Source organism: Phycodurus eques, chromosome 10 (genome assembly GCF_024500275.1).
Source record: "Phycodurus eques isolate BA_2022a chromosome 10, UOR_Pequ_1.1, whole genome shotgun sequence".
Lineage (NCBI taxonomy): Eukaryota > Metazoa > Chordata > Actinopteri > Syngnathiformes > Syngnathidae > Phycodurus > Phycodurus eques.
Genome location: NC_084534.1, coordinates 20152789 through 20166810, shown reverse-complemented (window position 1 = coordinate 20166810; position 14022 = coordinate 20152789). Strand labels below are relative to the sequence as shown.

Below are 14022 nucleotides of genomic sequence, written 5' to 3'. Positions count from 1 at the left end.
TAAAATTGCAGAAGCTGGTTGTTATGAGGCCGGCACAAGACAACGCATTCACCATGAATCATTAAAACACATCAAATGGTTCTCTTAAATAAGGCCCTGGATGGGGAGTACAGATACCTGAAAAATCTGATTGAAAACAGTAATTGTACTTGGTTACTTCCCAGCACTGCAAAGTGAATAAACATTTCATTATTCTTATTGGGCTTCTTGTGCAGTATTTCCCCCCGTTGGTCTGACTTGCTATTTAAACAGCCGCTCAGGCAATTACTAGTGTCAATATTTTCAGTGACCTATTGGGCAGTTCTGATTCTGCCAGTGTACCTAATGTTAATTTGTGGCTGACGAGCGTATGTTTCCCCTGTCAACTCTTTCCTGAAGTTTGTATGAAAATTTAGCGCACCAAACAGTAAATGCAGGTAGAGTTGTGGCTTGTGCCCTCAAGTCAGTAAGATACAGGCCAAATGTTTCTCTCTGGAGTGTTGCTGAAATTTCTAAGCGCCGTTATGAATGGCCACAGGCTCTGTGGCTGTACTTTATCTGCAGGCCACCATCATTTTGAAATGCAACATCAGATCTGTATAAAAACCCTGGGTCACATCCTGGGGTAGTTTAGGTTCTCACAGAAGTGGAACGGTAGCTTGATCACAGGGAGATTATTACAAAATATTTTTTTGAGATCATTTAATTTCAGTCACGTGCAGATTTAAAAAAAAAAATAATAATAATTCACTATTAGATCTTAATGAAACTTACTGGATGGCATCCCAGAATAGTCTAGTTTGTCCCAAATGAGGTTGAGCAATAACGTGGGTATAATTTGTAATATACGATGGTACCTCAAAATGGAAATCTTAGTAGAGGCTGGCTTGACTGCAGTCCATATTCCAGTCAGTGTTCAAGTCTCTGCATAACCATGCTCTGGAGAGGGGAGATGGGGGGGAAACCTGCCAAATTTGATCTATTAAAGGCTTTCCTAAAATGTTTCCCCATTAGTTCTGACTGTGCAGACTAATAAGTGTGGAGAATGAATAGTTATATCCTGGAGCAGGCTTTAACTCAAGTCTACTGGGGCAGCTGTGGAACGATTGCAGAGTGACTCATGCTTCCATCAAGTCTCAAGTGATGAAAATGTGAGGAGAGGCTTCACTTGGATTTAAAAGACAAAAGCCATTGTTTTCCTCACTTTCATCAAAGCGAACACGGCAGTCCTGAATGAATACGTCCAAATGCTCAAAGACGATTTACTCCAAATCAACATTTATGGTGCACCTTTAGAGTTGATGACAAGTGTGCGCTGCCTGCACGCTCACAACCACCGAGCGGCTTACTGTGAAAAGCTTGTTGTGATCTCGTTTGTTCAGAGATTAAGGCTATGGATATGACTGCACATACATCACAGGCTGCGGGTCATCAGGTGGTCTTGGAGACTGCAGCTGCCATATTTATTTCGGAGAGGAAAAAGAGCAACGGGAGGTTGAGGGGAAGATGAGGTTTAAGCAAAGAAATGGCAAATTAGAATTGGATGACAAAACAATTATTTTTTTTAATGAGAAAAATAGTACTCTATAATATTGTACCGTTTTTCTCATACTTTGCATCAATTGACTGGCCATACCGCTGCTCCTTTAGTGTGGCCACCTAAGCCCCCTAGGGGCAGTATAAGACAGAAAGATACACTATACATGGAGACTTGTCAGCTCCTCAGTATGGCACTAATATTAGTCATTCATCACAGAGGATAAAGAATATGACTGTGAGTACTGTTGTATTGTCTATGTGTTGCTCCACCGTTTGTTCAAATATCCTTCTGAGACAGCAAACGTACGTCGGCCTAAGGAAGGCACCTAAATATTCATTACCTCTTTAGTGTAAAGGAATTTAAGCAAATTAAATATAATTTAATTATATATTCATAGCTCATCTCCAGCTAGAAATGCTGTCAGAGTCACAATCATATGAGCATTCTTTATGGATCGAAAGTCAAAGTAGGGAGAATTGGCATGTTTTTTTTTTTTTTTTTAAATTGGTAAGCTGATATGCACTTTCTGAAATGATGCATGATAATTTATAGGAAAACTAATTTCAGAACCCGAACGCTACGGCTTACGGACGCCCTCAGGGAGTGCCACGGGAGAACATATAATTTTACCAAAATGTGTCTGAAAAATACTATTTATTAATTTCAAAGTTTTTGATTTATCTATGCCAGCAATAGGCAGAACAATTCAATGATCTTCATTAGATTGATTGAATTCATTGGGCGGCTGTGGCTCAGTAGGTAGAGCGGGTCGTCCAGTGATCGAAGGGTAGCTGGTTCGAATCGCGGCTCCGACTGTCCCCATGTCAATGTGTCCTTGGGCAATACACTGAACCCTAAATTGCTCCCAGAACGAATGGGTGTGGGTGTGTGTGTGTGTGTGTGTGTGTGTGAGTAGGTGAGGCTTTGTACAAACTTTGTAAAACGCTAGTATAGCTAAAGCGCTATATAAGTGGAATGCAGTCCATTTACCATTACAGTCCATTTACCATTAGATGGCAGTAGGTACAACAAACCTGTGGATCCACCTGTTGCCATTCACACAACAGAATAAGTCATGGCTTCCTGCAAGTACATAAGCTTTGTGTTCGATGAAACAAGCCCAGATTTCACACTAGTACATTTGTAAATTGACAAGATCTCATCAATATGTCAGTACTCGTACCCTTTATGACATTTCTGTTTGGTGATGTGCTGTGAGATCTTTTTCTTATGTAAACTGGGTGACTTGGCTCAAAGTCTCAGACATGCTGGAAAACAAGGGTAATCAAGAATACATTTATAACTTCTCTCTTTTTTTTTTTTTTTTTTAACATACATTTAATGAAACCCCTAAAAACACTAAAACAATACACAGCACTAGTAGTTGTGTGTGGTCTATAAGCTTACCACAATTAATGGTCATAGAAAATGACAGTTAAACACTACGTATAGTGAGACACAATTTGACTCTTGCTAAATATAGGACTGGGCACTCAGTCACCCTTAAATCAATGACAATTATAGGCTTGCAACTTTGTGGAAACAGTTTGGGGAAGCATTTCTTTGTACACCAGTGTACAAAAAAAGGTCCATAAAGGCATGTGTGCATAAGTTTAGTGTGGAACATCCGCAACAAACACCTCTGGGCTGAACTACGACAGAAATTGCTAGCCAGGCAGGCCCCTCTCTCGGGTCCAACGTCACCGACCTCTGGGATTTTAGTGGGAACATTTGTGAGATCACAGACACACTCCGACATCCTGTTGGAGAACAAATGGAAGCTGAAGAAGGCGCAACCAACCGCTGGCCAGGTATCCCAATAATTACATGTCTCTATTAATTCATTAGAATAATAATAATATTTTGAAGTTAAAAAAAAGCTTAAAAAATAAAGGGGGGTGGGGGGGGAATTCACCAGGAATCCTTGCTGCAAGGATGAATAGTACATTATCCAGTCATTATGGTTAGAATCAGCCTAAATTATATAATAATAATAATGAAACAAATTACATACAAAAAAATAGCACTCATAAATGAAGACATTCAAGATTCATGCCTCGAGGAGAAGAGTGGGCTTGTCAGGGCAGGGTCATTCAGAAAGGAAAAAGTTCAACGTGTCTTGAGAGTTAAACTAACTTTTGTTTCGTTTTGTTTTTCCAGAGGAAATTGTTGACACAATAGAGGTTACTGTATAAATCTTTAAATCTCCTCAGCCAACCTTCACTCCTCGCCGCCAACAACACCCAACAACTGCGGGACGGGATCAAGGCTCATCCAGCTTGAGTCTTTATGCAGCTCCTCTTGTTCTTGGTCAGTCTGTTCCCAGTCTGTCTTCATGAGTGAGCGCTCCCTGGACATTCTCCCTCTGGGATTTGGGTCCCCACGGTCCCGGACGCACTCAGAGCAGGTCGAGGACGCCGCCATTGACGTCTCCCGGCTGTCTGACAGGAGAATCCCGGTCCCTGAGCTGTATTCGCTGTTTGAGTCTGCACCTACAGAGAGGCCATCAAACAGAAGAGGAGGAGATGGGACAGATGGTTGGACCACTTTCATAAACAAACACAAGGAAAGCAGGGCTTCCCAAATAATCCGGGAGATTCAAGGGGAAATCTGCCTGGTCCAGTTGGAGCTGCAATCCAACGCAACTGTTATTTTACTACCGGAAACCAAAAACATTTATTGCATGGATTGTATATATAGACTCATCAACACGGCTGTAAATAGTCTTACATTCGCACTTCTGGTTAGGTAACTGCATTTCATTGGCTGTGTACCCTGTACAATAAATAAATAAATAAATAAATAAATAAAAAGTAGCCTCTTGACTAATCTTTTCTTCCTTTTCGCTTTCTCATTAAAATAGCAGAACTGGCTAGCTAAGTTAATTGCCTATCAATAGCAGATTCATACTTTAGCGTCAATAAAAAAAAATTCCTGAAAAACTGCAGAAGGAAAATGTATTAGGACCACAATCAAAAGTAGAACAGTCCAAGATTAAAATCAATATTTTGCAAGAAAAAAAAAAATACTAAAAAGTTAAAGACAATTTTATGAGGAAAATAATATTAGGGGAATAAAGTGGTAGTTTCAGAAAAAGTAACTATAATCTCTAAAGCGAAAATTAAGTTTTAAAATTGAAAGCATCATGTAATATAATAGTTGTAATATTTAAAAAACATTTTTCATTTTGTAAGACATATTGAACTACCACAAGACTGAATTTGTAGTATTAAAAAGCTGTAACAATACAAAAATAAAATATAATTGATGCTCTTGTCTTTAAGCTTTTTTTTTTAAAATTTGTTCAAGCACTTTGCTAGCAGGAGATGCTCACCTCGTCGCAACCCCCTAACATTGCCTTTGGTCGTCATGGTAACAAAAGCCTTTTTTCTGCATTGTAAGACATTTGCATCGGCTCATTTGCACGAGACAGCACCACCCCACTAAAGTTCTGCAAACATATTAACTCCCTATCCTTCGAATATTTTGGAGAAAGCATGTCACAGATATGTTAAGACACATGGCAATTGTTTTAAACTGTGGAAAAAAAGATAAGTAATCTTTCGAGAGAGAGACAGCGGTCGCTCCCCTGAGACGGTTGCATTAATGCATGTGGGAGTTTTGGCAGTCACCCGAGAAAATAACTTTTTTGCAACCCCAATTCCAATGAAGTTGGGACGTTGTGTTATACAAATAAAAACAGAATACAATGATTTGCAAATAATATTCAACCTATATTTAATTTAATACACTACAAATACAAGATATTTAATGTTCAAACTGATAAACTTTGTTTTTAGCAAATAATCATTAACTTAGAATTTTATGGCTGCAACATGTTCCAAAAAAGCTGGGACAGGGTCATGTTTACCACTGTGTTACATTGCCTTTTCTTTTAAAAACATTCAATAAAATGTTTGGGAACTGAGAACACCAATTGTTGAAGCTTTGTAGGTGGAATTCTTTCCCATTCTTGCTTGATGTAGAGCTTCAGCTGTTCAACAGTCCGGGGTCTCCGTTGTCGTATTTTACGCTTCATAATGCGCCATACATTTTCAATGGGAGACAGGTCTGGACTGCAGGCAGGCAGGTCAGTCTAGTACCCGCACTCTTTTACTACGAAGCCACGCTGTTGTAACACGTGTAGAATGTGGTTTGGCAATGTCTTGCTGAAATAAGCAGGGGCGTCCATGAAAAAGACGTTGCTTGGATGGAAGCATGTTTCTCCAAAACCTGTATGTACCTTTCAGCATTAATGGTGCCTTCACAGATGTGTAAGTTACCCATGCCATTGGCACAAACAAAGCTCCATACCATCACAGATGCTGGCTTTTGAACTTTGCGTCCATAACAGTCCAGATGGTTCTTTTCCTCTTTGGCACAGAGGACACGACGTCCAAAAACAATTTGAAATGTGGACTCGTCGGACCACAGAACACTTTTCCACTTTGCATCAGTCCATCCAAGATGAGCTCGGGCCCAGAGAAGCTGGCGGGGTTTCTGGGTGTTGTTGATAAATGGCTTTTGCTTTGCATAGTAGAGTTTCAAGTTGCACTTATGGATGTAGCGCTGAACTGTATTTACTGACATTGGTTTTCTGAAGTGTTCCTGAGCCCATGTGGTGATATCCTTTACATATTGATGTCAGTTTTTGATGCAGTGCCGCCTGAGGGATCGAAGGTCCGTGACCTTCGATCCCTCACCATTCAATGTGGGTTTTCGGCCTTGGCGCTTAAATGCAGTGATTTCTCCAGATTCTCTGAACCTTTTAATGATATTATGGACCGTAGATGATGAAATCCCTAAATTCCTTGCAATTGTACGTTGAGGAACATTGTCCTTAAACTGTTCGACTATTTTCTCACGCATGCGTTCACAAAGAGTTGAACCTCGCCCCATCTTAGCTTGTGAATGACTGAGCAATTCAAGGAAGCTCCTTTTATACACAATCATGGCAACCACCTGTTCCCAATTGGCCTGTTCACCTGTGGGATGTTCGATGAGCATTCCTCAACTTTGTCAGTCTTTTTTGCCACCTTTCCCTGCTTTTTTGGAATGTTTTGCAGCCATAAAATTCTAAGTTAATGATTATTTGCTAAAAACAATAAAGTTGATCAGTTTGAACATTAAATATCTTGTATTGGTAGTGTATTCAATTAAATATAGGTTGAAAATTATTTGCAAATCATTGCATTGTTTTTATTTATGTTTAACACAACGTCCCAACTTCATTGGAATTGGGGTTATAAAACAAGTTTGTCACCAAAATAGTATAACTATTTGCATACTGTTGTTTTTACATTTTACACAACAGAAGATATGCACTCCCAGACAATGTTAATCCTGCCACTGTGACATTTTGCATTGCCTCCTGGCTTAACGAGGAAGGTCAAAATTTGCACTTTTTTTTTTTTCATAAATTAAGACATTCTACATCCACTAAATGTCTTCTTCCCTTTCATTAGATAAGTTTATATTACATACACAACCTTGTGATTCCCTGTGTTTTTCAGTTTGACCTTTGCAGGTTAATAGGATCAATTTTATACCTGTGTGTACCAGTCTGCTGCCCTTTTTGGCCTTTTGTGTGCCAGTGAGTATTTTCACATAACGCTTTTCTCAAATCAATATGTCCAAAGAAGCAGCAAGCCCATCATTAGTGGCCGACTCAATAAGGAAGATAAACACACAGCATGAACTAACCTTTTGCATGAAACAAGAAAGGGAAGGCCAGCAAATATCAGCATGCAAACAGCACAGATCATTAACTGGCTTTAGAAAAAGTCTCAACATCTGTAATAGTTCAAGTTGGAGATAAAGAGGCCCAAATGGCAGTTTGAGGTTGCTGCTGGCTACATTGTGATAATTTAGAGGTTTATATATGTGGCTGAAAGGGTATTTTTCTAGCCACAGGATTCTAGCTGTCATCATAGTTTTCGTTAAAAAGGAATGCCTCAGTAGTTCGTGTAATGATTCATCAGTCCGAGTAGGTAGTCACATTGTTGGCTGCTGGCAAGTAAAGTCACATTCACTGGCTGATATTGATCTTACTGAAAACTAATTAGCATTGGACGTTTTAATCATATGACCTGAACAAAAATAACTTTAAAAGTTGGTGGTTCTATGGTGCAAACCATTGCACTGCATTATCAAAAGATAACTACCTCTTCCTCTTGCTATGCATGGTTAGAAAAAAAGTAAAAAAATAGATTAACTCAAATGCACTCAGAAGGAATGGATCACTGAAGCAATAGACTCTGTAGATAAGATATCTTCCAGGTTGAAAACTAATCAAATGGGATATGTTAAAACATAGTAGGTCGGTGAGGCCATGGAGAAAGACTTCCGGACAGCTTCGACGAAATTCCGGTCCACCATCCGGTGTCTCAGGAGGGGGGAGCAGTGCACCATCAACACTGTATATAGTGGGGATGGAGCGCTGCTGACCTCGACTCGGGACGTTGTGGGTCGGTGGGGAGAATACTTCAAAGACCTCCTCAATTCCACCGACACGCCTTCCCATGAGTAACCGGAGTCTTGGTTCTCTGAGGCGGGCTCTCCTATCTCTGGGGTTGAGGTCACCGAGGTGGTTAAAAAGCTCCTTGGTGGCAAGGCCCCGGGGGTGGATGAGATTCGCCTGGAGTTCCTAAAGGCTCTGGATGTTGTGGGGCTGTCCTGGTTGACAGGCCTCTGCAACATCGCGTGGACATCGGGGACAGTGCCTCTGGATTGGCAGACTGGGGTGGTAGTCCCCCTTTTTAAGAATTGGGACCGGAGGGTGTGTTCCAACTACAGGGGGGGGGGGGGGGGTCACACTCCTCAGCCTCCCTGGTAAAGTCTATTTAGGGGTGCTGGAGAGGAGGGACGGTCGGGAAGTCGAATCTCAGATTCAGGAGGAGCAGTGTGGTTTTCGTCCTGGCAGTGGAACAGTGGACCAACTCTACACCCTCGGCAGGGTACTCGATGGTGCATGGGAGTTCGCCCAACCAGTCCACATGTGTTTTGTGGACTTGGAGAAGGCGTTCGACTATGTCCCTCGGGAGTCCTGTGGAGGGTGCTTCAGGAGTATGGGGTACCGAACCCCCTGATACGGGCTGTTTGGTCCCTGTATGACCGGTGTCAGAGTTTGGTCCGCATTGCCGGCAGTAAGTTGGACTCGCTTCCGGTGAGGGTTGGACTCCGCCAAGGCTGCCCTTTGTCACAGATTCTGTTCATAACTTTTATGGACAGAATTTCTAGGCGCAGCCTAGGCGTAGAGAGGGTCCAGTTTGGTGGCCTCAGAATTGCATCGCTGCTTTTTGTAGATGATGTGGTTCTGTTGGCTTCATCAAACCGTGACCTCCAGCTCTCACTGGAGCGGTTCGCAGCAGAGTGTGAAGCGGCTGGGGTGAGAATCAGCAACTCGAAATCTGAGACCATGGGACAATCTGAGAAAAGGGTGGCGTGCCCGCTCCAGGTCGGGGATGAGATCCTGCCCCAAGTGGAGGAGTTCAAGTACCTTGTCTTGTTCACGAGTGAGGGAAGAATAGAACGGGAGATCGACAGGCAGATCGGTGCAGCATCTGCAGTGATGCAGACTTTGTATCGGTCCGTTGTGGTAAAGAAGGAGCTAAGCTGAAAAGCGAAGCTCTCAATTTACCGGTCAATCTACGTTCCTAGCCTCAGCTATGGTCACAAGCTGTGGGTTGTGACCGAAAGAACAAGATCCCGGATACAAGCGGCCGAAAGGAGTTTCCTCCGCAGGGTGTCTCCCTTAGAGATAGGGTGAGAAACTCAAGTCATCCGGGAGGAGAGAGTAGAGCCGCTGCTCCTCCACATTGAGAGGAGCCAGATGAGATTGCTGGGGCATCTGATTTGGATGCCTCCCGGATGTCTCCCTGGTGAGGTGTTCCGGGCCCGGGGACACGCTGGAGAGACTACGTATCTCGGCTGGCCTGGGAATGCCTTGGGATCCCCCCGGAAGAGCTGGATGAAGTGGCTGGGGAGAGAGAAGTCTGGACATCCCTACTAGAGCTACTGCCCCTGCGACCCGACCTCGGATAAGTGGTAGAAAATAGATGGGATGGATGGAAGGTTGGCAAAATAATAATCACGGTCTTGCCTGGATTCCTTTTGAGCTGTGTTAGCGCTAACATTACTGAGTTGTATTTATTACAACTAGGGATACACTGATACCAGTATCTGTTCAAGGCAGGACACGCGCCGCTACAATATGATTGGCTGCTGCATCCAGGCAGGAAAGTAAGTATTAATTGGCCTTCTTATTGGACCCAGGTGGCCAATGTGTTGTGTTTATTACGGTAGAATTCGATTTGCCTTACTAATTTAAGCATGCTTCATATCATTGTGTGTACTAGGCTAGTCGCTTAATCCTCTAAACACTGACTCGCTATTCATGTTGACAGTAATGAGTGGCTTCTATATCAGAATTGAATCGTTACTCCTTTTACTCTTCCGAAATAATAGTCCAACAAATGAAAAATCCTATTTGATCTATTGAACCGGAAAGATAGTATGCTGCCGTGCTTTGGCTGCCGATTTTCCCACTAGAAATGTTTTTCCTTTTTAGTTTAAAATGGCATACTTTAACCAGGATCACGTGGCCAAAGGTAGGGGTGGGTTGGTTGGTTGGCTGGGTTGCGTTTGTGCCTATCGTTGCCGTAAATCCTCACTGCCTTGGACCAGCTGCCACCTTTCTAACTAGCTGGCTCGCTACATAGCCAGCGGGCTCCCTAGCCAGGGCTACCTAAACTGGCTCTCGTCATCTGCCACGCTGTGTTGGATAACCCTTCTCCCATTCATTCTGCTGCGGTCGCGGTTCACCTCGGCAGTGGCTTCTTTTCAGCTCTGTTTGTAGCGCTGCCATGACTATCGGTGCACTTCCTCGGGCTAGGCTAATGGACGCCTCCTTCCGCGAAGATCCCGGTGAAAGACGTTGGCCATAAACAAAGGATAGAAACTGTGAAATATTTTGTATTTTTTCAAGTAAATGCGTTGTGGCAGCAGTTGCAGCTCTAGTCAGAATAAAGTAGGTAGTATGTTATTCTTTCAGTCGTCTGAAAATCTGATTCAGCGTTCGTTTTTTTCCCCAGCAGACTCGAATGCCAATTCAAGTCACCACTGATTCGTAAACAGCCTTAATGTGTAATAAGCACTGCTTTCACACTGATTAGTACAGTATTTTATCAACGCAATATTAAGATTAAGTCATTTCTCTTGTGACATCCTTGGATAGCACGGTGGACATATATTGAACAGGAAAAATTAAGATCATAGAATTCTCATGCAACCTTCCAGTTATGTCGAGTTCAATCGCAGGCCTCTCTTTATTGAACTAAATTGAAAAAAGCGTCTGCTGTTCCCATCACACTGGCTTCTTGATACATTGCATAATAGAATGTAGTTCATACGGCAGCTACTGCGATAAACACTCCCTCAGAAGTATACAATTCTCATGAGGGTAAATTAGTGTCAAGTGGAATACCTTTAAAACACTCATGCATCTTTTACAGTGAAAGCAAGTTTTCCATATGGAATCAGTCTTGCTCCTGACAGCCCCAGGGTGAGTGGCAGGAGACATCCACCAGACGCTGTTGTGTCTGGTCTTTTAATTAACACCTAAAAAAAGTGTAAATCACACACACTGCTGTGCGCTCCTCATAAACAAAACAGTAGTGGAAACAATATCCAAAAACCCAAGGGTCGATCGACTACCACGGCTGAATGTCATGTGTGTTTTTTTTGTTTTTTTTTAAATAAATGTAACTTTCTACTGACCACTAGGAAAAACAAAACTGAGTAGCAAACTGCATTTTTTTTCTAGTTCTAATTCTGAAAAAGGTACAGAGTTCATTATGTTCTCATTAGAATTTGGATTGGAATTAATTGAAGTTAAATTGTTTGCCCGTGTCGACCAGCAACATTCTAAAAAAGGACTGTCATGCTATGCGGACATTTTTCTGGGCCACAAAAACGTAAATATTTGTGATAATTAAAAGTGGTTACTTTGAAGATTAAGGATAGGCATTTGAGTACATATGTTTAACAATGGGGGAAGTTAATCAATTTATTGATTACTTTTATTGTTACTATTTTTTATTGACATTTTTAATGGGAGATCATAAAATATCTCCCTGAATGTTCTGAACTCCCATTTTGATCCCAGTGTTGTTGTACCTAGCAGAATAATGCTACTTGTACTTGGACAAGTTGCCATTGCGTAGCAAGTTTCAAACTTTTCCAAAATGACGCATGTTGTTATAAAATGATAACATGAAGAAAACTGAAATTTGCCTTGATTTGCTCCGTGACCACACTTGTAACTCAAAACACTCATATCTCAAATCATCATTCTCCATTGAAATGAACGGAAATGCCATTATGTTCCAGCCATTGTGCTCCTTCTTGTGGGCATGTCTTGGCCACCAAAGGGCAGTAGAATACATTCAAACAGAAACAAACAAAGAACGGCTTCACAACTAAGTGACTCAGTAAGCTGAAGTAATTATAGGGGATTTTTTGCAGATGATAAAGAATATATGCCTGTGAGTATTTTTATATTGTCTGTCTGCATGTGTTGTTGCATTGTTGGTGTTCATATACCCATAGCTTAAAAGCTTGTAACAACACTACATAGATGCTATTCTCGAGTCCGTCTATGGCATTTTAGGTTGTGTGCTAACATTGAGCTCGAGGACAGTCAAAGTGATGTGTTTTTTTTAAATACACAACACGCAAACCTCTTTGTTTTATGTTTAGTGTGACAGTGAACTTCAACTGGAAGTTGCAAATACAGCTTGAAGCCTCTATTTCGAAGAAATGCTAAACAGTTGTTTCTGAACTGGTGTCACCCTGAGACCCGCATTTTTCTATTTTTCGCTATGTTGTAACCCTCTTTTCAGAGGTTAGGCACAATAAAGATGTATTGTTCAAACATAGCAGTTAAAAACATGAATTTCATATTTTTAAACATAACTCATTCTTACGTTTAAAGTTCCTTTCAAACCATCTGATTGAATGTACATAACTGCATGTAGATAAGCGCATATCATGCCACCGAACTCTTCTTTTTAGGAAAGTGCAATATCAGTAGTTTGTCTTTTTTAGGAAATGAACGCTTCAGACAAGCCAGTCATAAGTCAAGGTATCACTCTGCATGTTTATGCAGCTCGACCACCTAAATATATGCATAAAGGTGAAATGAATTGGGATCTAATTACGGTATATCTTACATAGTGCACAAACACATTCAAGTCCATGTAGTCTTACATGGGTGAGTGAACATACCCGAGATTTCAGAGTCTGAGTCCAATTCTTCTTGTTCTGAAAGACTTCTTTCTGCTACACGGACTTCCGGAACATAGAAGTCACCTTGCCGAGCCAACGGAGCCATGAAGTGGATCAGATCCTCACTGTAGATCTCGAGGAACGGATGTGCGCACAGCTTCCTTTCCTGCGACAAGTTTAAGGTTTGTAAGAACAGGAGGTAGAATTTAAGTGTATTTGTTTTTTTCACCCCCACTTAGAAAATGGGAATTTGCTATCTAACTTAATATATGATAGTGTCATGACATTTTGCAAAGAGTTGTATCACAATAATTTGTGATAGTTCCACCCCCCCCCCCCCCCCCCCCCCCTCCCAGCGGCTGGTCGTCAATGGTATCAAGGTGAATTGAATTTATTTTTGTATCACTTTGGTAAATGTTTTATAATTGATCAAATTGAGTCCTTAGGAGGGGCAAAGAAAATCCATCCAGCAATTCAATTAGGGTGACAACATTTTATGACTCTGCTTCCCCTTTTTCCAAGAACCATCAGATGCCACATAAGTGCGAGCATGCAAAACTGTTCATTCAACTCCGAAGGTGTTGAAATGAGTTCTTATAACACCTATTGTTTGAGTGTGTGTACTTGCATTCACCCTAGAGCAGATGTGTCAATAATACAATTATGTCGTCTTGTATGGCAATCTAAACTGCTGACATCTTTCCCATTCACGTCAATCAAGCAGAGGCTCACATAACGAACATCGCTGCACTTTCCGCTGCTCATTAACCTTTTATATGCCACGCTTTTGTTATTCTGTTCATGCGCTGGAAACGCTGGTTACTTTCACACTTTTGCTATGAGCTAAACGTCTGACAGGGTGCAGCTCCAGTGCAACAAGCCACTGTAATCGATTACATCTGAAAGAACATCTGAAGGTCAACATGCCCTTTTGAGAATTTAGTGGGAACTCATACAAGTTAGTTAAGCAATTACATTATTATTAATAATGATTACAGCTATATTCCATTATTGTTGTAATAACACTTGAAAGACAAAGGTTACCATCAAATATTTTAGTTTAATACTAATTAGTTATGTATAGGCTAACCTCCTCACAGTTTTGAGGTTAGGGATTCGAATTCCAGTTTCCTTGTGTGGCGTTTGCAACATTCTCCCAGTGCTCGTGTGGAGTTTTTCCCCCCCCCATTCCAAAAACATGCATGTTATGTTAATCG

General features: G+C 41.5%; 1 protein-coding gene across 1 annotated transcript in view; it reads right to left on the bottom strand.

Moving 5' to 3' along the window:
* Nucleotides 1-1474: 1474 nt before the first annotated feature.
* The window catches only part of LOC133408494 (testis-expressed protein 264), a 28378-nt gene continuing 15830 nt past the window's right edge, over nt 1475-14022 (bottom strand). Inside the window, exons 4-5 of the mRNA XM_061687486.1 lie at nt 12806-12971; nt 1475-4011 (exon numbers count right to left, since the gene is read on the bottom strand). Coding sequence (XP_061543470.1) covers nt 3740-4011; nt 12806-12971 — 438 coding nt within the window. The 3' untranslated portion in view covers nt 1475-3739. The remainder of the gene's footprint in view (nt 4012-12805; nt 12972-14022) is intronic.